Raw genomic sequence first — 27,444 nt, forward strand, 5'->3', positions numbered from 1 at the left:
GAAGGAAAAAAATGAGTAAAAACCCTCATCGAGACTTTGGATTCGGGGGTTGGTTATGCGAAGGGAAGGTGCTAGCACCCTAAGCATCTACGGTATTCCGTAGGAACCTCTTACCCTAAATTATCTTGTGCTAAATTCATTGCTTATTTGAAAATTAACTACCTAAAAATCTAAGTGAAAGAATGGGGGAAGAAGAAGCATGTTTTTGGTTATTTTTATTTGATTTGGAAGGATACAAATCCCATGCCTACATACCCTTGAAGAGAAGGGATCAAAACCAATGTAGTTCACCTAAAAAGTTTCTTTTTGGTGGGTTAGGTTGATTTTAAGATTTTTTGAAAATGGTTTTAAGAAAGGATAAGAGGCCTCGAGGCATGAGAGAAAATAAGATGAGGTTGGTCAAATTTTAATTACAAGAAAATCAAGTCTATTATGAATATTAATTCAATTAAGCATTTGATTAAGAAAATAAAAGGAAAAAAAGGACACTTGGGTTACAAGCCAAGGTTTATTAAGAAAATATTTTTGAACTTTTGACATATTTGATTTTTTTGGGAAAATGATTTTTTCTAAACTAACGGTAAAAACTAACATAACGGCGCAACGTCGCAAGAAATAAACGTGAAGCGTCGGTGCAAGTGTCGGTGCTTGTGTTACCTACATTATTACATCAATTCCTAGATACATTCTATGGTCTCAAGAGGAATATAATAACGAGAAATAAATAAAAATGCACAAGATAAATTACATCAATTTCCTAATTATACACACTAAAAAAAAAAAAAAAAAAAAATTAACGACAATAAAATGACAAGAAATTAAAATATGCATGAGAGGATTCTAAATAAAATAAAAATGGCAATTATAAAATAAAAACAGTAAATAAAAGTCAAAACAAACACCATATTTTTGTAAGTTTTTTTAGATAAATTTTTTTAGCAAAAGGGGTGCAGAAAGTAAAGAACAGAGGTGTGATTAACAAAACTGTAGTGAATAAAAAAATGGGCTTTAAGCAGAAACGGGTCGTGGGCGGGTCGGTTAGACCCGCCCGGTTCGAAGTCATATAAATAGGGTGTATGACCCATTTTCTCTCATTTTTCCCATTCATTTCTCTCTCTTCTTTCTCCTTCTTCTCCGTTCTCTCTCTTTTTCTTTTCTTTTTTCATGAGTTTTCCGGCGCGGTGGCCGGTGGTGCACCACCGTGCCGGAGTTTTCAAAACACTCCTTTTTCAAAAACAAATTACCTTTTTAAACATCCTTTTTTCTCCTCAATTCAAATATCTACTTAGTTTTTACAAACAAACAACCAAAACTTCTAGATCTAAATTCAAATTTTTTAAAAATCTTTTGAAACAAAACCTACAAACAGTCCGGATTTGAGCTTCTATATAGCAACAAATATGAAATACTACCTTAAAGCCTTGCAAAAAGGATGGTTCGGTGAGTTCCTCTCCTGCTCCGGTTCGGTTCAGCGCGAGCTTTTCCACTCCGGTTCGTTTCAGCGCGAGCTTTTCCCCTCCGATTCCGTTTGTACTTTGTTCCGGTTTGGAGGATCTTGGTTCTGATCTGAGATACTATGACTTATGGAAATTCGGGGATGAGATTAGGGTTTTGGATGATATGACTGCGGCTGAAAAAGTCTCGGCTGCGTGAACAGTGCCGTTAGGGTTTTCTTTCTTGTTGCTGTTTTTGGTTGTGGAATTACTCTGTTTTTCTTCTTTGTTTGCGGCTAAGGTTTTTTTCTGTTTGCGGCTGTGGAAGATTGTCCGTCCTTTCTTCATTATGCAGGTTTTAATTTATACCACTAGGGTTGATGGGAAAAAGGAAACAACATGCTGAATTTGGAAACAAAAGTTTGACAATCTGCCTGAATATTAGGCGTGTAAAAAAATATTTTTGGACCCCTGTTGGGATTTTTTTTGGACTCATTGACATTATAACACAAAACAGAAAATAAATTAAAGAAACAAAGTAACTAATTTTAAAATCAAAACTAATAAAAGAGGAAATTAAATACCGAAATAAAAAATAAAATAAAGAGAGAAAAGGGTCCGACTCAGAATAAAAAATGAGGTACTTCAAAGTAATCTTTTGTCGAAATTTCGTCTGAAACGACGAAAATTTCCGACTTTAAAAATACGAATAAAATGGATAAGGATAGAGAAAAGTGGTCAAAATTTGGGGTATGACATGTAGTTATTCATTTTTTTTATTATTATAAATTTCATTGTTTATTTACTAAATATGATGAACCACCTCTGAACTAATTTTAAAAGGTTCATGTTAGACACACCCTAAAAAATGTATTTGTTTTAAAAAAATTAAATATGTTTTTAGTTAACATAAAATTATTGTTTTGTTTTTTTTCCCATCATAAAAAAAACCGCATTTTTCAATTTTTAAAAATTTATCCTGCAAACAGTTTATGACGAAATCAAACATATTTAATCATCCTTTGAATTTTAATTTCTTTTAATGTTTTTTGCAGGCATGATTTGAACATTATTCGATGTTGCTCCACAATCTTTTTAGCATAAGATGAATTAAATATACATTTTTTAAACATCAAAATATAAAAAGTAACAAAAATATAGAGAAACTTATGTGGAGGAACTTTTTATATATATAAAAAAAATCATTTTAAAATATATGTTTACTTAAAATCATCAAGTTTAGATTTACAAACAACAAAGATATATAGAAATAAGGATGAATACCTTGATGATTGTATCGTCCACAGATCTTGTTACTGAATGATGAGTTAAGAAATCACCAATAAATTGCGGGCATTCTTCAACTACAAGTTTTTTCAATTGTGGAAATGTTGTGTGATATTGTTTGGGGTAATTGGCAACTAAACTTGGCAGATTCTCAAGATAGAGATCTTCCAATGCTGGAAGATGAAGATGAATCTTAGTGTTGTTTTGATGACCATCGTTGTAGTGTCCAATTATATATTCCAATTGCGCGCAATTATAAACAACGAGCTTTCTTAATTTTGGGAAGACAGTGCCCCAGTTATTGCCATCAGGGTTGTCATGATGATCTCCAGTGTCTATTGTTATAATGTGCCTCCATTCATTACAGTTCCAAATATTCAAAGTTTCCAATAACATTCTTGGAGCAGTAGATAGGTTAAATAACGATTTCATCTTTGAGACATTGCTCAATGTAATCTCTGTAACATTGCACAAGATATGTGATTGTCTTGAAAGACATTGAGCACATTCCCATATGTTAAGGGGATATGAATTTGATTCCTGCAGTTATATAATTCAAATAAAAATAGAAGAAGTTAAATAAATATCGATTTCATATACTATTAATTGATACCAAAAAAATGTACATCATTGTGAACACTTTTTGGTATTTAGTAATTTGTTATTATATTATTAGTTTCTTATTAAAAAAGTACAAAAAATAACATCGAAGAAGAAGATAGAGGATTACCATTAAGTTGTCATGTTGTTGATCCTGGGAAACCAATGAGATTTCAGTACTTGTGTTACTCCTTAATTTGTGCCCATATTTTTTACCACAACAACAAACATTAGTCCATGAAAAGATATTGCGTTTGATTGGACCCGACTGTGTTGGTGGCTTAGAAGCATATCTAGAAATGGAAGATGAACTCTTAATAGGTGAAGTCGTGGCACCATAACATTCAGGGAAAATGTCAATCATATTTGGTAAACCGTCAAGCTCCATCTTTACGAGGGAACTAAGTTTGACATCTTTGCCAAATATGTATTTCAGCTTATCACAACTTCCTATTGTGATGGATTCTAGAGCTGGAAGATCACAAGCAGAGAGAAGCGGAATTATTAATTCTATTCTTGGACAATTGTCAATACTAAGAACTTTCAGTTTCTGAAACATTGAGCCATGACTTGTGTTATCATTATCATCAACTATTTCACCGCTCGATTCCTCCCCTTTTCTTTCATCTATTATGAATTCAAGACATCCGCAGTCATTTATTTCCAGCGTCTCCAACAACATTAGGCTACAGGCAGTTGACAGTTGAAATAGGGAGATCAACATCGGGCATTCTTTCAACGACACACTCTTCAGATTGAATAGGTTTAGGTTGCCCTTAAATAAGCTTTTCAAATGTTTACAATCATCAATGGACAGATTCTCTAAACTGTTCAGAGAGTCAAAGGAAAGAGGACCGCTGAACAATTCTTCCAAATTATCCATTCCTTCGAGCTCTAGTACAACCAACTTGGAGAATACTTTTGATACTAGAGATTCAGTATGTTTAGTGTCAATGAGGCATTGTAGTTGTGAAATACTACTCAAACTAAGCTCGACTAGATCATTCATACCATGGTCCATAGGAACAATCTCAGGCATCATATTTCTCCATCCCCCCTCCATCCTTCTTAGTCTAAGAACCTCTGCTTCTTGCATACAATACTTGAGTGTTGTTTCACATAGGAAAACATCAGGAGTGTTGACTACAAGAGACACATACCTTGATGACAAATCATTCTTTGATCTCCAATAGCTAGAGTCGATAAAAAACCTTTTCAATTCAGGAAAAGTTATTTCTCGACAAAAAGTATTAAAACTGAATATGAAATACAACTTTTCAAGTGATGAGCATCCTTTAATCACTTCAAAAGGATCATTCCTCGCAATTTCACAATATTCCAAGTTCAACAATCGAAATTTCTCTAGTTTTCTAATTTCATGAGGCAATTCATCAATTTTACAATAACTCAAATCAAGAGTCTCAAGGCTTCGCAGGTTTCCCAAAATAGAGATGTCGCCCAAATTGACAAGCTTAAAGAGAAGAGATCGAATATTTTTCATCATCTGAACCGGCTGAAGTAATGATAGAGCTAGTCTAGAATAACTATGATCATGGATTAAATGAAAAACTCGAAGGCCCCTAATATTTTCAAAAAACGAGTTCAGAACATCGACTTCTACATTGTGACAATCTTCATCCTTATGCATAGAGACAATTAAAATCTCAAGCTTGGAACCATCAATCTTAAAGGAAAACACATCCTTAAGCTTGCCTTCACATAACAAATATTTAATATTTGCCTCCCTTTCAACCATTGCCTTTTGTTTTTTATTATACAACTTCACTGTTTGAATCTCTTTGTTCGCTATCCATTGGGCTGCATCACGAACCAAGTCATGCATTTTCACTTCGCTTTGATCGGCCTCCAACAACAAACAAGAATCTAGGAGTTTATTTTTGGATATAACAACTTGAATTCGAGCATCTTCGTAGCTGACATAATCTTCCCCAAAAAGGCCTCCTCCGATGCCAAGTCTGGTTAACCTTTCGGTAGGAATTTCTTCATCTTCTCGAAATACAGAACACAAGAGCAATAGTCTCTTGGCGTTCTCATTCTTCATATTATCATAGCTAACTTTCAAGCGTTTATAAATTTTAACAAGCTCATCATCAGCACCGTGCATGGGTGTCTGCAAGGATTTTAAGGCTCGATCCCACTCTTCCGGATGTCGTATGCCCTTCAAACTACTGGCGATAACAGCAATTGCAATTGGTAACCCTTTGCATTCATTTGCAATTTTACGGCCCTTGTCAAGCAAACTTTTAGTTGAAATTTCTGTTAGACCAGCATGCCTTTGGAACATGGTCCATGCCTCTTCATCAGATAAGAGCTCCAGTTGGATTGTCTTACTGCATCTTAATCTGTTGCACACTAAGAGATTGCGCGTGGTTACAAGAATTCTACAGCCCTTGTGGTTGTCACTGTATGGGATACCAATTTCATTAAAATCAATATCTCCCCACACATCATCCAATATTAGAAGAATCTTTTCACCATTGGTTAATCTCTTCCATAGTTTTTTGGGCCGGTCTGATTCAGTACAGTCATCAAATTTCAATTCCAACTGTCCAGCAATATCATTTTGAATCTTTCTAATATCAGGAGATAATGACACTGTCGTATCGACGACGCTGGTAAATTGTTTGGATTGCTTAAGTTCCTTACCCACTTCTATGGACATTGTAGTTTTTCCTGTGCCCCCCATCCCTTGCAACCCGGTTATAAAATTGTTGTCATCTTTCAGAGCATCTAAAAGCTCTTTGTATTTGGATTCCCTACTTTTAAAAGGAATATAGTGTTGGGATGAATAGCGTTCAACATCTGGAAGACGAGCAGGGAATCCAATTTGAAGTTCCTTTCCAGTTTGAATCAATCTTGTAATCTGCTCCTTCTTATTTGTCAGTTCCTTTCCCCTTTTGTAACGCCATATGATATGGGGACAAAATCCAAAAAGACATTTTTGTTTTGTTTTGGTGTCTTCTTGAATGAGCTCATCAACTTCTTTTTCCCAAAAAAGAGCATTAGCTTGAACATCCTCTCCTCTTCTTGTTGCAACATCAACACGTTGCTTAACAGTTGTGCTTTCTATTTCCAATCTAGCTCTTTCTTCTTCAAAATCATCAGCAATGCACGTGAAGCAACATATATAACTTGACTCTATGATCACCCCATTTATCAATTTCTCCACATAAGGCTTCGCCAAATCAGTCAGAAAACTCGCCATCTAAATAAATTTCAATACATCAAAGTTAGACATATGTATCTGTGTGTGTGTGTGTGTATGTGTTGATAATGAGTCTCGTTCTGAATGAGTTTGTTAATTTGGGAAATGATACTTGATGACACACTTTTGATCAAAGATTGTTTTTTAGCTCGTTCAGACAAATATTTGAGAAAGTTCAAATGGGAGTTCATCCAATATTGAAGTTTAAGATCCTTTAAGTCAATCTCTAAATACCCAATTTATATTTGAAAACGATAAACAAGTTATGAAAAAAATGATCATGTAGAAAAGTAGAGTTAAGACCAAAATTGGAAATCATATACCAATAAAAAATCTGAGAAAGTAACAAAAGAAAAACAACCATGAGATTGTTTTCTACCTCAATGGTTGTACTGTTGTAAGCACATACTTTTTAACGATCTTTTTAACATTTATAGATTCAATCTATGCATTATCCACCCTTTAAACTATTAGTGTATATCATATTTTAAATTGAAGGAAATTGATTTGAGTTTTGCATATAGTTTTGCCATATTGCCTACGTACTCGAACATGAAAAGTAAAATTAACATGGCTGGAGAAAAAAAATTCTTATAGATAGACTATGCAATACTCTTAAGAAATCTAGAACTTGGTCACTGTAAACAATTAATTAAAGTATCGACTGAAAATTGTTAAAGTATGATTGTTTGTTGGTTACCTTATCTCCAGCACTTTCAGCAAATGTTCAAGAATTATGAACTATTATCCTAATCTTTCTCCAATATGCTGTAGCGTTCATTGAAATTCTGCGGTAGAAATATACTTTGGAGGCTTAATTTTGGTTCAACAACTAGACAGTCTTTCCAACAAATTTAGAAAACCTACTTTATCTTTGATAGTGCGCAGTAATCAAAAAAACTGTATATGAATGAATGATCAAGAAAAATGATATTGTTATTTACCTGATCTTTCCAACACAGTATTTTCGGCACGCATACTCAAGTCTCACGAACAATCTTCATATAATTTACAAAATGGTAAGGCTCTCCTGTCGGTGTTTCATATTGGATAATATAATATCAAATTCTTTTATTTAATCAATGTAGTTGTACACTAGTACTTCACAAAACTTTAGACACTTTCTAAAATATTGAGGCTTTTGTAACTTAAGTCAGCATATATCAATCCACTGTTATTACCCCTTTTTTAATGCTTATGATATTTTTGAGGATTTTGCCTTGGAATCAGGCTTCAAGATTCAAGCTTCTGTTTGAAAAGTAAAATTAATACTAAAAAATTCTTACAAATGGACTATGTTTGATTCTATCCTTATCGACTCGAGTTGGTTTCTCTAAAAAATAATACAAAAGAATAATACTCATAAGAAATCTAAAACTTGGTCCCTCTAAACAATTAATTAAAATATCGACTAGAAATTGTTAAAAGGTAAGAACGTTTGTTACCTTATTTCCAGCACTTTCAGCAAATGGTCAAGCCATATGAACAATTCTCCTGATATTTCTCCAATATGCAGTAGCTAGCATCATCAAGATCATAATAAGGTAGCGTTCACTGAAACTCTTCTGTAGAAATATACTTTGGAGGCTTAATTTCGGTTCAGCAACCAGACAATCTTTCCAACAATTTTAGAAAACCTACTTTATCTTTGATAGTGTGCAGTAATCAAGCGAAGTGTATATGAAAGAATGATCAAGCAAAATGAGATTGTTATTTCCCTGGTTTTTAGCACATTCAGGGTATACTTAAGTCACATGAACAATCATCCTGATGTTTCTCCAATATGCGGTAGCTAGCATCATAAGAATAAGGCAGTATTGGCTGCAATTCAAGTTCTGCAGTAGACAAATTTATGGTCCAAAAGAAAAAGAAGGGATCGATAAATTAAGGTTCAACAAGAAATAATTATTCTATATTTGAAGTAAATACTTGAAACATTAAAAGATAAAAAAAAAAGGAAATGCTAACTTGGGAATTGTTTATTTATTACATTGAAACTTTAAAAGTTGACGTTTGCTTCATTAAACTCATCAATTATTTCTACTTTTGTCTTCTTAACAAGTGTCATAAGGGCCTTTGTTTGCATAACCCATAAAACAAGCGCATATAATTGTTTGTTACCTTATTTCCAGCACTTTCAGCAAATGTTCAAGCTGTACGAACAATTCTCCTGATCAGTCTCCAATATGCAGTAGCTAGCAGCATCTCATTGTCTAAGGTAGTGTCTGTTGACTGCAACAACTCTGCAGTAGAAATATACTTTGGAGGATTAATTTTGGTTCAACAACTATAAAATATTTCATTCATTCACAGTAATCAACCAAACTTTATATGAATGAACGATCAAGCAAAATGAGATTGTTATTTACCTTTGAGATTGTTTTCAGGACATTCAGCTCATACTCAAGTTTCATGAACAAGAATCTTTAAAGTAAAGGTATAAAGAAAGAATGGACATTACTCAGTAGTATAAATCAATGTTTCCATTATTGATAATCTTTACAGCTAGCTAGTCATCCTTGTTGATATAAAGTTTTAATTATTGGTCTCACTTTCACATTTTTTGTAATAATTCAAGTCTAATGAAAACCAACCAACGGTCATGATTTAGTTTGAAGAACCATGTTACTAAATTGTGGTGGGTCAAGAAAATACTTCCTCCGTCCCTATATGTAAGCCCCCTTTTCTTTTTTCACATTTCTTAAGAAAAGAAGAAAAGTTGTCGGTGCAATTAATGTGTCTGTTTTGTGTGTTAATATTACCAAATTGTCTTTTGTTTGTATGTGCATTAAATTTGACTATTCATATTTCAAGACAAATTAGTAGTATTAATTAGGGGTATATTTTAGAAAAAATAATAAATGCATCTAGTAATTTGAAAAGAGGTTTACATTTAGGGGCAAAAATAAAGTCAAATGGAGGCTTAGATATAGGGACGGAGGGAGATGTTTAACCACCTTGAGTATGCGCTGAATGTGCTGGAAATTAGTATAAGTATCTAGGTGGTTAAGCATTTGTGTTTCTGTAAAGTGTTTAATGGTTAAGTTTTTGCCTTATCTCTTTGATGAGTTTAACTAGTTTAGAGTAATAATAATTAATTTACCTTATTTCCAGCAGCAGTATGAACAATCTTCCCCTTTCTCCAATCTGAATTTGAAGTTCTACAGCAAACAAAAGCAAAGCAAGAGAGACTATAACAGTTTTTATTTTCTTTCTTTTTTTGATTTGTAGCAGCAAATATATTTTTAGTCCAAAGAGAAAAAGAAGGTATTGAATAAAGTAAAGTAGGGTACTGGAAAGGAACCTTGATCCTTAGAATGAACATTATTACAACATGAAGCAAAGGACATTCATTGAGTGATGAATGATATATGATAGATATAGCTATGCAAGCAAGGCACAAATTTCCTGTAATAAAGTATTACATCTTATACTACTAGACTTTAAAATAAAATAAAATCAGGATATTTTTTTATTTACGAGGGTAAAAACACATGAAAAATTGTATTCTACAATACAATTGGATTGTCCTTCAAAAAAATACAATTGGATTGTTAGAAGTGTAAAAGTCTTGAAAATTTAAACCCCTACAAAGAAATATGTCAATATGAAGGTGAACAAAAAAATTGCATTTTACGGTCGTAGTTGATGGGCCAATAACCCTGAAAAATGTTGAATGTAAACTTTCTTATAATAATTTTAAAGTGATGTTATATATTGGATTAGTCGATTCTCGTCCAATTGGTTAATCTAGAGAGATAGGGGGATGTGTAGCTTAATTGGTTTGAGCTAACGGATAAGTCAATGAAGGTCCTAGTTCAAATCTGAAAGTGAGTAAAAATTATTCCGACAACTTTAAAAATTTAGTATCAACTTCATTCTGAAATGGTTTTAATACCATTCACATTTGCAAAGAGATTAAACCAAATATAGATTCCTAGAGGCTCGGTTCAAACATCATGTGTAACCAACATATCTCTTATATTCATCTATTGTATCTTGAAGATCCTGCAAATTCTATACATCTTCAGGTAGTGCAGTACCTTGGAAAATATTTTGAATATGCCAAATTCATCCAAAACATGAGTAGTGACAGTGTGTGATGTGGTGTTTGGGTGCATGATTTACCACAAAATACCACATAATACAATTTCCCAATCATATTGTATGGAAGATACAGTAAAATAACTTCATCAATGTAACATATAACAATCAATAATAGTTTTAAATACACAAACATAGTAAGAATCTTTAGTTCACTTTGGATGAGAAACGACGAAACGTTATACCCAAGAAATGAACAATATTGAAGTACAAAGGTTCTCAGTTCCCACAATGAAAAGCATAACAAAGTAGCAATGATAGAATTAAATTACTAGAAAATATAATCTAATAGCCGAAAGGGGCACTTAAAACCGCCTCTTGTTGAATGATAGTCTCCAAAACAGCTTCAGAGGATGTCAATTGTTGCTTAAGATCTTCCACATGTTGACTTAAAATGCCTATCTTCAAACGCAACACTTCAACATCCTTGGTAACCTGTTGCTTTGAATCCAATAATTTTTGCAAGGCATCTTCGTGCCTCTCCACACCATCCAACCAATCCTTATCTAAACCAAAGCTGCGCGCATCTTGTAATAACTCCACAAATTTAGAGTGGCACGGCCCCAATACTTCCAACACACTATGGGTTTCAAGGAATTTCAATAGTTCGGCTAGTAAATTGTAGGCACAACCCTTGTATCTATTACTCAGTGCAATGTCCTTTAAACGAACAGAAGGATTCCTAACAAGGAAAGCAGTCAACAAAGACAAGTTCTCACAATCCAAATGATTCTTGGAGACTAGTTCCTCAAGCTCACTCTTGACAAGCAAAGAAGAACTTAAATCTTCTACATTTTGAGAAGGGTCTCCTGAGAGTAAAGGAAAGGATAAGTAATCCACTTTGAGCACAAAATAAAGTTTTAAAAATAAAATGCAGGGTGAAAATATATACCTTTTGATCGCATTGAAGGAGTTTGAAATTCTTGAGGTGAAGGAATGATAGGAGATGGCTTAGATTCTGGCACTTTAAATTCAACATCCTTAGATAATTGTTCCTCAACAATTGAGGTTACTTTTATGACAGAATCATCATTTACAGAAACTGAGCAAAAGGTGTGAGAGAAGAGAATTAAACTTCAAAATGCAAAGGGTGATGAGGTAAATTAAGAAAATAAAATTGATCCAAAGAGTCTTCACCTTGATCATCATTGATGTTAATATCAACATCCTGAGTGGTAAGAGGATTTGTTATGGCAATAGGAGGAGAAGGTATGGCTATTTGGCAGTCACCACATTCCTACACAAATTTAGAAAAACCAAAAGCATGCATTAAATGAATTTAATTTTTCGTAAATGAATTAAGGATAAAATGGTCTAAACTTGTCTAACTTTATACTTTCTTAGATCCAACTTTTCCAAAATTGAAAAGCTGTAGATTCCAATTTTTTTCTTCTCTAAAAGAGCAATTGTTAACGGCCGTACAAATACCTTTTAAACCGATTTAAAAAGTGATTGAATCGATCTAAAAAGTGTCGAACAGCACTTAATTGCCGATGGGTAGGAGAACAACACTTAAGTGTCGCTCAGCCAATGACACTTGCATAAAAGAGAGATTAAGATAGTTCCTATAGAGTAATTTCCTGATATAAATGGTGGAGGGTCCAATAGTGTAAACTTTGTCCCAACGAATATTGGAGGAGGCTTTCATACCATCTTAGAATATACCATCTTAAAATTCGTGGTTGAGCCTAGTACAACCCCACAAAACTAGCTTGTGAGGAATGTCCCCACTTATAAACTCATAATCAAGTCATCTCTTATACAATGTGGGACTCTTAACATAAAATATTGGAGGAAGCTTTTTATGCACAATGCGGTGGTACGATATTACATGATTTACCTGAGAAGGTTTGACGGGAGTATCGGCTTCTCCAAGTAGACGTTGTTGCTCCATAGATTGTTGATTCATCAACTCCTGTAACAAGCACATAAGCATTAATTATCTTCAGCTATTAATTACATCCATTCAAATTCTAACACAATTTGACATGGCCTGGAAATCACTTTTGAATTTGTTGGTATTTCTAAATCAGAAACATTTTCCACAAGTTCATGCTCTGTATCTGGTGTTTGTTTTGTTTTGTTTGGAGAAGTCAACTCGTGTTCTGATGATGCTTTAACTTCAAACCCAGCGGCAAAACCTTTGGCGGTTTGTAATTGTCGAAACAGATCCCTCAAATAGTGAACGAATTGCCAAGCTACAGGAAAATATTATAGAGATTAACTCATAAGCATAATAATAATATGAATTTGTCCACTTTCAATTGTATATCATCATTTATCTATCTACCTAATAATTATACTTTACATAAAATTAAAGCTTCTATTAGATAGGTCACTACATTTTAGAAATACTTATGCATGCATGCATACCTGATATCGCTACTTTAATTAGAAGATTCAATTGTTTATATATCCTTTAAACAAATGGTATATAATAATAATTTACAGCCAACATGTAATAGTTTTAAAAAATATTGGATAGAATGTGTACCGTAGATGCTAACGTAGATGTTACCGTAGTCACTATATAAACCAGAAAGATCATTATCAAGGTCTGTGGTTATTATTGCTGAAGCCAGAGAGAGTTTTTGACAATTCAGTATGAAACGATGTTTTACAGCTTGAAATTGAATTCCCTGATCATGACAGAGGCTTGGTAGATTTTCAAATACTACAAATTTTAGATTTGGAATCTCGACTTTGTGATCATCACCTTCACTTCCAAATATTTCCTCGAACTCGTCTGCTTCTCTTATGATGAGAACATTTAGCTTTGGAAGCTCTTTAGATATGGAGATTGGAAACACATATTTCAACTTGTTGCACTTTTCCACAACAAGTAGTGTTAGCTTTGGGAAGCATGTCTTTGTTGTAGACATAAAATTTGAGGAATTTTTATTCTCCATATCATCTTCAATAATATGCCTCAACTCATTGCATTCTTCAATTCTCATATGATATAGCGCAGGAAGGTCTTTACATATGGAAATTGAAAAGACATATTTCAACTTGTTGCACTTTACTACACCAAGTATTCTTAGCTTTGGGAAGCATGTCTTTGTTGTATTCTCCAAATCATCTTCAATGATATGCTTCAACTCATTGCACTCTTCAACTCTCAGATCATATAGCTCAGGAAGGTCTTTACATATGGAGATTGGAAACACATATTTCAACTTGTTGCACTTTACTACTACAAGTATTTGTAGCTTTGGGAAGCATATCTTTGTTGTATTCTCCAAATCATCTTCAATGATATGCTTCAACTCATTGCACTCTTCAATTCTCATATAATACAACTGTGGTAGACACCTTATTACAGAAGTGGAGAAAACAATTTTCAATTTTTCACATCGCATGATCTTTAAATGGGTAAGGTTTTGGAGGAAAAATGAATTTTTGGGACCCACAAAAAGGAATGTCATCATAGGCAGAACATTCAAATCAATTTCTTTCAAAGCTAAGCTCAGTTGTTGTTCATTTATTTCATTCAGACAAAAGACATCTTCTACTTTGGAGTTATTATTTACCATGAGTGTCTCCAAAGCTAGAAAATTATCCATATTCCCACTCGATTCCTACAATAAATGAATGGGAAATAAACACATGTATAAAATAAGAACAACAAATCCTATAAGTACAAGATGATAAAAAAACTATGGAGATATTTTATATACTACTGTAAAAAAAACTTCCCACTAAAATTTATTTAATTTTTATTTGGATTAAATAATTACACCAAAATAAAGTATTACATTATATAATTAAATTAAGAGTTAAATATGTTTTTTGTCCCTATAAATATGTCAACTTTTTGTTTTAGTCCCTCTAAAAAATTTCTTCAACTTTTAGTCTCTAAAAATTTTTCCATCTTCACTTTTGGTCACTCCTTTAAAGTAAATTCATATGTAGAAATCATATTTTTGGATAAAAGTTTGCAGAAAAATTCATAATATTATAAGAATCACTCAAAAAAAAATTAGAATTTTTTTACAAAAAATGAATTTAATATGAATTTTTATATTTTTATGGTTAAAAATTCATATTTAATTTTTGTTTTGTTAAAAAATTCTAATTTTTTTTAAATATTCTTCACATTTATGCATTATTTCATTATAAAAATACAAAAATTAACTTGAAAATAGGGATTAAAAGTTGAGGGAAAATTTTAGAAGGACTAAGCTTAACTTAAAATTATCAAGTTTAGATTTACAAAACAACAAATATATATAGAAATAAGGATGAATACCTTGATGATTGTATCGTCCACAGATCTTGTTACTGAATGATGAGTTAAGAAATCACCAATAAATTGCGGGCATTCTTCAACTACAAGTTTTTTCAATTGTGGAAATGTTGTGTGATATTGTTTGGGGTAATTGGCAACTAAACTTGGCAGATTCTCAAGATAGAGATCTTCCAATGCTGGAAGATGAAGATGAATCTTAGTGTTGTTTTGATGACCATCGTTGTAGTGTCCAATTATATATTCCAATTGCGCGCAATTATAAACAACGAGCTTTCTTAATTTTGGGAAGACAGTTCCCCAGTTATTGCCATCAGTGTTGTCATGATGATCTCCAGTGTCTATTGTTATAATGTGCCTCCATTCATTACAGTTCCAAATATTCAAAGTTTCCAATAACATTCTTGGAGCAGTAGATAGGTTAAATAACGATTTCATCTTTGAGACATTGGTCAATGTAATCTCTTTAACATTGCACAACATATGTGATTGTCTTGAAAGACATTGAGCACGTTCCCGTATGTTAAGGGGATATGAATTTGATTCCTGCAATTATGTAATCCAAATAAATACCGATTTCATATACTACTAATTGATACCAAAAAAATGTATGTCATTGTATTGTGAACACTTTTTGGTATCTAGTGATTTGCTATTATATTATTAGTTTCTTTTCCCATAAAAAAATAGTTTTCTTTTTAAATAATGAAATCAATAGTTTCTTATTAAAAAAAAGTACAAAAAATAACATGGAAGAAGAAGAAGAAGAAGAAGAAGAAGATAGAGGATTACCATTAAGTTGTCCTGTTGTTGATCCTGGGAAACCAATGAGATTTCAGTACTTGTGTTACTCCTTAATTTGTGCCCATACTTTTTACCACAGCAATATACATTAGTCCATGAAAAGATATTGCGTTTGATTGGACCTGATTGTGTTTGTGGCTTAGAAGCATATCCAGAAATGGAAGATGACCTCTCATGTACACCATAACATTCAGGGAAAATGTCAATCATATTTGGTAAACCATCAAGCTTCATATTTATGAGGGAACCAAGTTTGACATATTTGCCAAATATGTATTTCAGCTTATTACAACTACCAATTGTGATGGATTCTAGTGCTGGAAGATCATGAGGAGAGTGAAACGGAAGTATTAATTCAATTCTTGGACACTTCTTAATACTAAGAACTTTCAGTTTCTGAAACATTGAGCCATGACTTTTGTTATCATTATCATCAACTATTTTACTTCTCGATTCCTGCCATTTTCTTTCATCTATTATGTATTCAAGACCCTCACAGTCATATATTTCCAATCTCTCCAACAACATCAGGCTACAAGCAGTTGACAATTGAAATATGGAGATCAACATCGGGCATCGTACCAATGAAAGACTCTTTAGATTGCAGAGGTTTATGTTGCACTCAAATAAGATTTTCAAATGTTTACAATCCTCAATGGACAGATTCTCTAAACTGTTCAGAGAGTCAAAGGAAAGAGGACCTTTGAACAATTCTTCCAAATTATCCATTCCTTCGAGCTCTAGTACAACCAACTTGGAGAATACTTTTGATACTAGAGATTCAGTATGTTTAGTGTCAATGAGGCATTGTAGTTGTGAAATACTACTCAAACTAAGCTTGACTAGATCATTCATACCATGATCCATAGGAACAATCTCAGGCATCATATTTCTCCATCCCCCCTCCATCCTTCTTAGTCCAAGAACCTCTGCTTCTTGCATACAATACTTGAGTGTTGTTTCAGATAGGAAAACATCAAGATTGCGGGCTACAAGAGACACATACCTTGAGGACAAATCATTCTTTGATCTCCAATAGCTAGAGTCGATAAAAAACCTTTTCAATTGAGGAAAAGTTATTTCTCGACAAAAAGTATTAAAACTATATATGAAATACAACTCTTCAAGTGATGAGCATCCTTTAATCACTTCAAAAGGGTCATTCCTTGCAATTATACAATATTCCAAGTTCAACAATCGAAATTTCTCTAGTTTTGTGATTTCATAAGGCAACTCATCAATTTTACAATAATTCAAATCAAGAGTCTCAAGGCTTTGAAGGTTTCCAAAAATAGAGATGTCACCCAAATCGACTTCTGTAAAGAGAAGTGATCGAATATTTTTCATCAACTGAACTGACCGAAGTAATGATAGAGCTAGTCTAGGATGATAATCATCATTGATTAAATGAAAAACTCGAAGGCCCTTAATATTTTCAAAAAATGAGTTCAGAACTTCGATTTTCAGATTGTGACAATCTTCATCCTTAAGCACAGTGACAATTAGAATCTCAAGCTTGGAACCATCAAGCTTAAAGGAAAACAAATCCTTAAGATTTCCTTCACATAGCAAATATTTAATATTTGCCTCCCTTTCAACCATTGCCTTTTGTTTTTTATCAGACAACTTCACTGTTTGAATCTCTTTGTTCGCTATCCATTGGGCTGCATCACGAACCAAGTCATGCATTTTCACTCCGCTTTGATCGGCCTCCAACAACAAACAAGAATCTAGGAGTTTATTTTTGGATATAACAACTTGAATTCGAGCATCTTCGTAGCTGACATAATCTTCCCCAAAAAGGCCTCCTCCGATGCCAAGTCTGGTTAACCTTTCGGTAGGAATTTCTTCATCTTCTCGAAATACAGAACACAAGAGCAATAGTCTCTTGGCGTTCTCATTCTTCATATTATCATAGCTAACTTTCAAGCGTTTATAAATTTTAACAAGCTCATCATCAGCACCGTGCATGGGTGTCTGCAAGGATTTTAGGGCCCGATCCCACTCTTCCGGATGTCGTATGCCCTTCAAACTACTGGCGATAACAGCAATTGCAATTGGTAACCCTTTGCATTCATTTGCAATTTTACGGCCCTTGTCGAGAAAACTTGTAGGTGACATTTCTTTTAGACCAGCATGCCTTTGGAACATGGTCCATGCCTCTTCATCAGATAAGAGCTCCAGTTGGACTATCTTACTGCATCTTAATCTGTTGCACACTAAGAGATTGCGCGTGGTTACAAGAATTCTACAACCCTTGTGGTTGTCACTGTATGGGATACCAATTTCATTAAAATCAATATCTCCCCACACATCATCCAATATTAGAAGAATCTTTTCACCATTGGTTAATCTCTTCCATAGTTTTTTGGGTCGGTCTGATTCACTACAGTCACCAAATTTCAATCCCAAGGGTCCTGCAATATCATCTTGAATCTTCCTGATGTTAGGAGATAATGACATCGTCGTATCGATGACGTGAGTAAATTGTTTGGACTGCTTAAGTTCCTTACCAACTTCTCTGGCCAATGTAGTTTTTCCTGTGCCCCCCATCCCTTGCAACCCGGTTATAAAATTGTTGTCATCTTTCATAGCATCTAAAAGCTCTTTGTATTTGGATTCCCTACTTTTAAAAGGAATATAGTGTTGGGATGAATAACGTTCAACATCTGGAAGACGGGCAGGGAGTTCAATTGAAAGTTGCTTTCCAGTTTCAATTAATCTTTTCATTTGCTCCTTCTTATTTGTCAGTTCCTTTCCCCTTTTATATCGCCATATGATATGGGGACAAAATCCAAAAAGACATTTTTGTTTTGTTTTGGTGTCTTCTTGAATGAGCTTATCAGCTTCTTTTTCCCAAAAAAGAGCATTAGCTTGAACATCCTCTCCTCTTCTAATTGCATCATAAACACGTTGCTTAACAGTTGTGCTTTCTATTTCCAATCTAGCCTTTTCTTCTTCAAAATCATTAGCAATGCATGTGAAGCAACATATATAACTTGACTCTCTGATCGCCCCATTTATCAATTTCTCCACATAAGGCTTCACCAAATCAGTCAAAAAACTCGCCATCTAAATAAATTTAAATAGATAAAAGTTAGACATATATTTGTGTGTGTGTGTTGAAAAATATAATGGTTGATAATGAATCTCGTTCTGAATGAGTATGTTAGTTTGGAAAATGATACTTGATGGCACACTTTTGATCAAAGAATTTTTTTTAGCTCGTTCAGACCAAATTTGGAAAATGATACTTAATATGGAAAATGATATTTGAGAAAGTTCAAATGGGAGTTCATCCAATATTAAAGTTTTATGATCATTAAGTCAATCTCTAATTACCCAATTTATCTTTGAAAACGGTAAACAAGTTATGAAAAAATGATCATGTAGAAAAGTAGAGTGAAGACCAAATTGGAAATCATCATATACCAATAGAAAATGTGAGAAAGTAATAAAAGAAAAACGATAAACAAGTTGTAAGGACGTACTTTTTAACAATCTTTTCTTTTCTCGACAGCATGCAGCAGCTAGAATTTAGAGAATTAGGAGTAATATTCACTGCAATTCATGTTCTGCAGCAATTCATGTAATGCAGCAAACAATCTTTTAAACTGTTAATGTATATATAATTTTTTTAAATGAAGGAAATTGCTTGGAGTTTTGCCATATTCTGTACGTACATAAAATATAGGATCCTGCCACTAATAAGGTATATTTTTGTATAGGACCTTGCAGAGTTACAGCTTATTAAGGAATCCTTTATAATTTACAAAATGGTAAGGCTCTCCTAGTACTTCACAAAACTTTAGACACTTTCTAAAATATTGAGGCTTTTGTAATTAAGTCGGTATCAATCCACTGTTATCACCCCTTTTTTAATGCTTATGATATTTTTGAGGATTTTGCCTTGGAATTAGGCTTCAAGGTTTAAGCTTCAGTTTGAAAAGTAAAATTAAAATGGCTACTATCCATATCAACTCGAGTTGGTTTGTCTAAAAGATAATACAAAGCATAAAACTCAAGTTGATTTAAGAAATCTACAACTTGGTCACTGTAAACAATTAATTAAAATATTGACTGAAAATTGTTGATATTGGCTTCAAATTTGTGGCCTGGAAGAACAGAGAAATCGTGACACGATTTTGGCATCGTGACACGATTTCAAGGGGCCGTGAGCTAGTTTGCAGGACACCAAATCGTGGCACGATCTTGGAAAATCGTGACACGATTCAGAAACTTGCTCGTTAAGTATCCCTGATAAGGACTTGTCAACCTTGGGTCAGACGCAAATCATGACACGATCTTGGGAAATCGTGGCACGATTGCTTCAGAGGAAGACTAGTATATATTGTGTACTTGTGCTTTTTTGAAGGAGAGCTTGGAAGAGCTTAGAGAGAGAGAGAACTTGGATAACAAAGGAGGGAACCAAAAGGGATGAGTGTCTTTGTTGAGAGTGTCTCTTGGGTTGGGAAAAACATTGTAATCACCTTGGGTAGTGAGGAGTTCATTAGTTGGAAGGATCTAAAGCTTCCTCTAGTGACTTCTCTTTTAGGGTTCATATTGTGAGAGTGGGGAAACACCAAAGGGTAGAATCTAGGGTTTATTCTTGTGTAAAGCTTGAAGGCTAGAGTTTCTTGTAACCTTTTGTAACACTTTCTCATATTGGATTGGAGAGCTGCTCTCTCCCCCGGATTAGGCCATATTGGCTGAACTGGGTCATCAATCTTCTCGGTGTTTTGTTCTTCCTTTCTTGTTTATGCTTTGTTATCTCTTTGTGTGGTTTTGCTATACACTAGTCTAGGGCTGTTTTGTTGTTGTTGCTTGGAAACCATTTTTCTCATAGATTATCACTACCTCTTGCTCCACACATCATTGTTATTCATTGGTGTGAGTTAAGACCGGATTCACAACAATTGGCGCCCACCGTGGGGCATATGCGTTATTGGTAGTTGGTATCATGGGTTCAAAGTGGGACATCGAGAAGTTCACCGGAAGTAATGATTTCGGGTTGTGGAAGGTTACGATGCAAGCGGTGTTGACACAACAAAAGTGTGTAGAAGCATTGAAGGGTGAAGCGGCGATGCCGGCAACCTTGACACAAGAGGAGAAGCGTGAGATGGTAGACAAGGCAAAGAGTGCCATTGTCTTATGTCTCGGAGATAAGGTCTTAAGGGATGTCGCGAGAGAAGCTACCGCGGCATCGATGTGGGCTAAGTTGGAGTCATTGTATATGACGAAATCTTTGGCTCATAGGCAACTCTTGAAACAACAACTCTATTCATTCAAGATGGTGGAGTCTAAATCAATCTCGGAGCAATTGACGGAGTTTAACAAGATTCTTGATGATTTGGCCAACATTGAAGTTAACATGGAAGATGGGGATAAGGCTTTGTTGTTACTTTGTTCATTACCAAAGTCCTTTGAGCATTTCAAGGATACCATCCTTTATGGTAAGGAGGGCACTACTACTTTGGAGGAGGTCCAAGCGGCTTTGAGAACCAAGGAATTGACCAAGTTCAAGGACATGAAGGTTGATGAAGGTAGTGAAGGCTTGAATGTTACAAGAGGAAGGAATGAGCATAGAGGAAAAGGCAAGGGGAAGTCGAGGTCCAAGTCTAGATCCAAGGGCTTTGACAAATCAAAGTATAAATGCTTTCTTTGTCACAAGCAAGGTCATTTCAAGAAAGATTTTCCGGATAAGGGGGCGATGGTAGTCCTTCGGTTCAAGTTACGGAGGCTTCAAATGAAGAGGGTTATGAGAGTGCGGGTGCACTAGTGGTTACAAGTTGGGAACCGGAGAAGAGCTGAGTTTTGGACTCGGGATGCTCTTATCACATGTGTCCTAGAAAGGAATATTTTGAGACTTTGATTCTAAAAGAAGGAGGAGTTGTTCGACTCGGAAATAACAAAGCCTGCAAAGTCCAAGGGATGGGCAACGTTCGTCTAAAGATGTTTGATGGCCGTGAATTCCTTTTAAGGGATGTGAGGTTTATTCCCGAACTTAAGCGTAATTTAATTTCCCTAAGCATGTTTGATAATCTAGGTTATTGCACTAGAATAGAGCATGGGGTTTGTAAAATTTCGCATGGTGCATTGATTACGGTTAAGGGGTCTAGAATGAATGGTTTATACATTTTAGATGGTTCCGTAGTAATTGGTAATGCATCGGTAGCTAGTGTTGCATCTCATAATAATTCTGAATTGTGGCATTTGAGATTGGGGTATGTTAGTGAGAGGGGTTTAGTTGAACTAGCTAAACAAGGTTTGCTAGGGAAAGATAAATTGAACAAGCTAGAATTTTGTGAGCATTGCATACTAGGCAAACAACATAGGGTGAAGTTTGGAAGTGACATGCATCATTCTAGTAGGCCTTTTGAGAATGTGCATTCGGATCTTTGGGGTCCTTCTAAGACTCCTACTCGTGGGGGAGGTTCCTATTTTCTTTCTATCATTGATGATTATTCTAGGAGAGTGTGGGTAATTGTTTTGAAAAACAAAAGTGACACATTTGAAAAGTTTAAAGAATGGCACACTCTCATAGAAAATCAGATGGGAACTAAACTAAAAGGTTTAAGAACTGACAATGGCCTGGAGTTTGTTTCAGAGCAGTTTAATGAGTTTTGCAGGTTGAAAGGAATCAAGAGGCATAGAACCGTACCGAGAACACCGCAACAAAATGGTCTTGCGGAACGCATGAATATGACTCTTTTGGAGCGTGTGAGGTGTATGATTCTAGGAGCTGGGTTACCTAAGAGTTTCTGGGGTGAAGCCGTGACAACGGCTGCTTATTTGATCAATAGATGTCCATCAACGGGGATAGACTTCAAGACACCTATGGAGGTATGGAGTGGGAAACCGGCAGATTACTCCTCTTTGAAGGTTTCCGGAGCTTTGGCATATGCGCATATCAAGCAAGACAAGCTTGAGCCTAGAGCTTTGAAATGTGTCTTCATTGGTTATCCGGAAGGTGTGAAGGGGTACAAGTTGTGGAAATTGGAATCTAGTGGAGGATCAAGAGTCTTGATAAGTAGGGATGTTACCTTTGATGAGACCCGTATGGGGATGAAGTGTAAAGACCTAGAGACTCAAGTACCGAAAACTATGGTGGAGAAAACTCAGTTTGAGGTGGAGCTTCCAAATGAAGAAGAAGAAGATGTAGAAGATGAAGCTTCGACATCGGATACAAGTGGAACTCAACCGGTAGTGGATCCTGAGTATCTATTGGCTAGAGATAGAGAAAGAAGGACCATTACGGCTCCTAAGAGATTCGGTTATGCGGACTTGGTGTGTTTTGCTCTAAATGCGGCTGAAGATGTGCAAGACTCGGAGCCTAGAAACTTCAAGGAGGCATTTGAGAGCAAAGAGAGCAAGTATTGGTTGAAGGCGGTGAATGAAGAAATGAATTCATTGGAAAGGAACCAAACTTGGAAACTTGTGAAACTACCTAATCACCAAAGGGTAGTTGGATGCAAGTGGATCTTCAAGAAAAAGGATGGTATTCCGGGTGTTGAAGATCCAAGGTACAAAGCAAGACTTGTGGCAAAGGGTTTCACTCAAGTGGAGGGGATCGACTACAACGAGATCTTTTCACCGGTGGTGAAGCATTGTTCCATAAGGATACTTATGGCTATTGTGAATCAATTCAATCTTGAGTTGGAACAAATGGATGTGAAGACCACTTTCTTACATGGTGACCTTGAAGAGACAATCTACATGGAGCAACCGGAAGGTTTTGTGGAGGACAAGTCTAAGGTGTGTCTTTTGAAGAAATCTTTGTATGGGTTGAAGCAAAGCCCTAGGCAATGGTATCGTCGGTTTGATGAATTTCTTTTGAAGACCGGTTTTGTGAGAAGCGGATATGATTCTTGTGTGTACATGTTAAAGAAGAGTGAGAAAGTCATTCTCTATCTTCTTTTATATGTGGATGATATCTTGATGGCAAGCTCTAGCAAGGATGAGATTATGAAGCTCAAAGAGAGGTTAAATGGTGAATTTGAGATGAAAGATCTTGGTCCGGCAAAGAGAGTTCCTGGGATTGATATCATGAGGAATCGTGACAAAGGCGAAGTTTTCTTATCTCAACTTGGTTATTTGAAGAAGGTGGTGGAGCGTTTTAGAATGTCAAACTCTAAAACTGTGAGCACTCCCTTGGGTCACCACACAAAGTTGTCCATACAACAATGTCCTAAATCCGAGGATGAGAAGCAATTGATGGAAGGTACTCCCTATGCAAGTGGGGTTGGAAGCATCATGTATGGAATGGTTTGTAGTAGACCGGACTTAGCTTATGCGGTTAGCATTGTGAGTCGGTTTATGGCAAATCCGGGAATTGTGCATTGGCAAGCTTTGAAGTGGGTATTGAGGTATTTGAATGGTTCTTTGAAGGGCGGTTTGAAGTACACAAGGGCAGCTCAAGATGAAGACGCTTTGGAGGGGTATGTTGATGCGGATTATGCGGGCAATGTAGACACTAGAAAATCCTTATCGGGTTTTGTGTTTCCTCTTTATGGCACGGCTATTAGTTGGAAGGCAAATCAACAATCCGTGGTGGCATTATCTACAACTCAAGCGGAGTACATAGCACTTGTTGAAGGTGTGAAGGAGGCCATATGGTTGAAAGGGATGATTGGTGAGTTAGAAATTACTCAAGAATGTGTGAAGATACATTGTGATAGTCAAAGTGTCATTCACTTGGCAAATCATCAAGTGTATCATGAGAGGACAAAGCACATTGACATTCGCCTGCACTTTGTTAGAGACATGATTGAATCAAAAGAGATTGTGGTTGAGAAAGTGGCATCGGAGGAGAATCCGGCGGATTTGTTCACCAAGTCATTACCTAGATCAAGATTCAAGCATTGCTTGGACTTGATCAAGTTTGTCGAAGAGTAATTCCCTTTTGGAGAGAGCAGCATGGTGGTTGATGGTTAAACTGACATCACCACCAAATTAGAAGTCAAGGTGGAGAAATGTTGATATTGGCTTCAAATTTGTGGCCTGGAAGAACAGAGAAATCGTGACACGATTTTGGCATCGTGACACGATTTCAAGGGGCCGTGAGCTAGTTTGCTGGACGCCAAATCGTGGCACGATCTTGGGAAATCGTGACACAATTCAGAAACTTGCTCGTTAAGTATCCCTGATAAGGACTTGTCAACCTTGGGTCAGACGCAAATCGTGACACGATCTTGGGAAATCGTGGCACGATTGCTTCAGAGGAAGACTAGTATATATTGTGTTCTTGTGCTTTTTTGAAGGAGAGCTTGGAAGAGCTTAGAGAGAGAGAGAACTTGGATAACAAAGGAGGGAACCAAAAGGGTTGAGTGTCTTTGTTGAGAGTGTCTCTTGGGTTGGGAAAAATATTGTAATCACCTTGGGTAGTGAGGAGTTCATTAGTTGGAAGGATCTAAAGCTTCCTCTAGTGACTTCTCTTTTAGGGTTCATATTGTGAGAGTGGGGAAACACCAAAGGGTAGAATCTAGGGTTTATTCTTGTGTAAAGCTTGAAGGCTAGAGTTTCTTGTAACCTTTTGTAACACTTTCTCATATTGGATTGGAGAGCTGCTCTCTTCCCCAGATTAGGCCATATTGGCTGAACTGGGTCAACAATCTTCTCGGTGTTTTGTTCTTCCTTTCTTGTTTATGCTTTGTTATCTCTTTGTGTGGTTTTGCTATACACTAGTCAAGGGCTGTTTTGTTGTTGTTGCTTGGAAACCATTTTTCTCATAGATTATCACTACCTTTTGCTCCACACATCATTGTTATTCATTGGTGTGAGTTAAGACCGGATTCACAACAAAAATTGTTAAAGTATGATTGTTTGTTGGTTACCTTACCTTATCTCGTTATCTTTGATGTGCAGCAGTAATCAAACAAACTGTATGAATGAATGAATGATCAAGAAAAATGAAATTGTTATTTACCTGATCTTTCCAACACAGTATTTTTGGCACATTCAACGCATACTCAAGTCTCATGAACAATCTTCTTCATCCTTCTGCGGTCTGCAGTACCTAGAATCACAAGAATCTTTAAAGATAGTGCAAACAATTCATTTGTGAAAGATTCTCATTAAAGACAATTTTGAATACTTTGGTTTATTGGATTATTTTTTAAATATTAATATAAGTATCTGCCATGAATGATTAAGTGTTAGAGTTTTGTTTTAGCTTCTTCCTATGTTGGGTGGTTAATCATTTGTGTTTCTGTAAAGTGTTTAATGGTTAATTTTTTGCCTTATGTGTTTGATGATTTCAGCTTCTGCTCCATGGTTATTAAGCTTTTGCCTTATGGCTTTCACGAGTTCGATTTCTGCATTGTGATACATTGACATTTCATTGTATTTCTTTCTTTGTTGATATTTGTTATCATTCTATCATTCAAATAAATTTAATTGGTTTTTTTCTTTTTTTCATATTTGAGTCCAAAGAAATTAAACTCGGTCTCTATTAGTTCGGATATCAGTTTCAAGTTATTGAAAATCAATCACCTAAATCTCGAACGAAACCTTTATATTTTTATTATTATTATTTCGCATTATATAAGTAGATATCTAAAAATTATGTCCTTTTCATTTATTTCTTACTCATTCTATATATTATATTTGTGATTGGAGCCTAAGTATAAAAAATCTATAGCAATTGAAAAAAATTTGTTTTGTTTAGGTTTTTAAAATTAAGTCTCTTAAATTTTTAAAAATGTCAATCCGATTGAATAAGACCTAACCAACATGCATGTGATCATTGGTTTCATTCAGATTTTAAGTTTGACCTTCATTACATTTTAATTAGTAATAATTTTTCTCTTCCTCAAGTAAAAACAAAAAAATAAACAAAAATTAATTTACCTTATTTTCTGCAGTAGTATGAACAATCTTCCCCTTTCTCCAATCTGAAATTGATGTTCTACAGCAAAGAAAAGCAAGAGAGACTATAACAGTTTTTTTTCTTTTCTTTTTTTGATTTCTTACACAACTCGTCTGTGTTGTAGAGACAAATTTATTTATAGTCCAAAGAAAAAAAGAAAAAGAAGGGGTCGAATAAAGTAAAGTAAGGTTGGAAAGGAACCTCCTTAGAATGAAAATAATTACAAACATGAAGCAAAGTACATTCATTGAGTGATGAATGATGCATCATAGATATACCTAAGCAAGCAAGGCACAACTTTCCTGTAATAAAGTATTACATCTTATACTACTGGACTTAAAAAAAAAAAAATCAGGATTTTTTTTTACGAGGGTAAAAAAACATGAAAAATTGTATTCTACAATACAATTGGTGTTAGAAGTGTAAAAGTCTTGAAAATTTAAACATCTACAAAGAAATATGTCAATCTGAAGGTGAACAAAAGTATTACATTTTACGGTAGTTAATGGGTCAATGATCCTTAAAAATGTTGAAGGTAAACTTTCTTATTATAGTTTTAAAAGGGTAAATTACACTAACCTCCCTCTATTTTCTAACTCAACAATAAGACCCCCTGCTGTTATCTCCATCCATCCTCCGTTAAAATAATTTTCAATCAATTAAAGACAATGAAAACCCTTCTTTCAATTTTAGGATTTTCCATAAAAATGAAATCGTCTTCCTCCATGGAAACGAAGATTTTTTTTTACGCTACAAAAAAAGTTGTTTGTTTTGACTTGTAACAGCTAGCAAACGGTGTTAATCTTTAAAGGGAGGTATTTAACTATTTTATAAGAACTTAGGGGAAGTTAATATCTATTATAAAATTAGAGGG

The 27,444-nt window shown here is 34.9% G+C and overlaps 2 protein-coding genes across 2 annotated transcripts; both read right to left on the reverse strand.

Moving 5' to 3' along the window:
- Window positions 1-2,616: 2,616 nt before the first annotated feature.
- LOC25489170 (disease resistance protein SUMM2) lies at window positions 2,617-7,617 on the reverse strand. The gene is made up of 4 exons (XM_024778321.2): window positions 7,491-7,617; window positions 7,247-7,334; window positions 3,451-6,546; window positions 2,617-3,260 (listed from the first exon to the last, which is right to left on the reverse strand). The coding sequence occupies exons 3-4, from the start codon at window positions 6,544-6,546 to the stop codon at window positions 2,679-2,681; spliced, it is 3,678 nt and encodes a 1,225-aa protein (XP_024634089.2). The 5' UTR covers window positions 7,247-7,334; window positions 7,491-7,617; the 3' UTR covers window positions 2,617-2,678.
- A 3,120-nt stretch (window positions 7,618-10,737) lies between these two features.
- Window positions 10,738-26,672, reverse strand: LOC25489171 (uncharacterized). The gene is made up of 10 exons (XM_024778166.2): window positions 26,552-26,672; window positions 25,629-25,718; window positions 15,692-18,775; window positions 14,903-15,445; window positions 13,145-14,231; window positions 12,655-12,848; window positions 12,491-12,565; window positions 11,788-11,887; window positions 11,543-11,692; window positions 10,738-11,459 (listed from the first exon to the last, which is right to left on the reverse strand). Exons 2-10 carry the CDS (start codon window positions 25,680-25,682, stop codon window positions 10,936-10,938), a joined length of 5,811 nt encoding a protein of 1,936 aa, XP_024633934.2. The 5' UTR covers window positions 25,683-25,718; window positions 26,552-26,672; the 3' UTR covers window positions 10,738-10,935.
- Window positions 26,673-27,444: the final 772 nt, after the last annotated feature.

This window comes from Medicago truncatula, chromosome 3 (genome assembly GCF_003473485.1).
Source record: "Medicago truncatula cultivar Jemalong A17 chromosome 3, MtrunA17r5.0-ANR, whole genome shotgun sequence".
NCBI lineage: Eukaryota > Viridiplantae > Streptophyta > Magnoliopsida > Fabales > Fabaceae > Medicago > Medicago truncatula.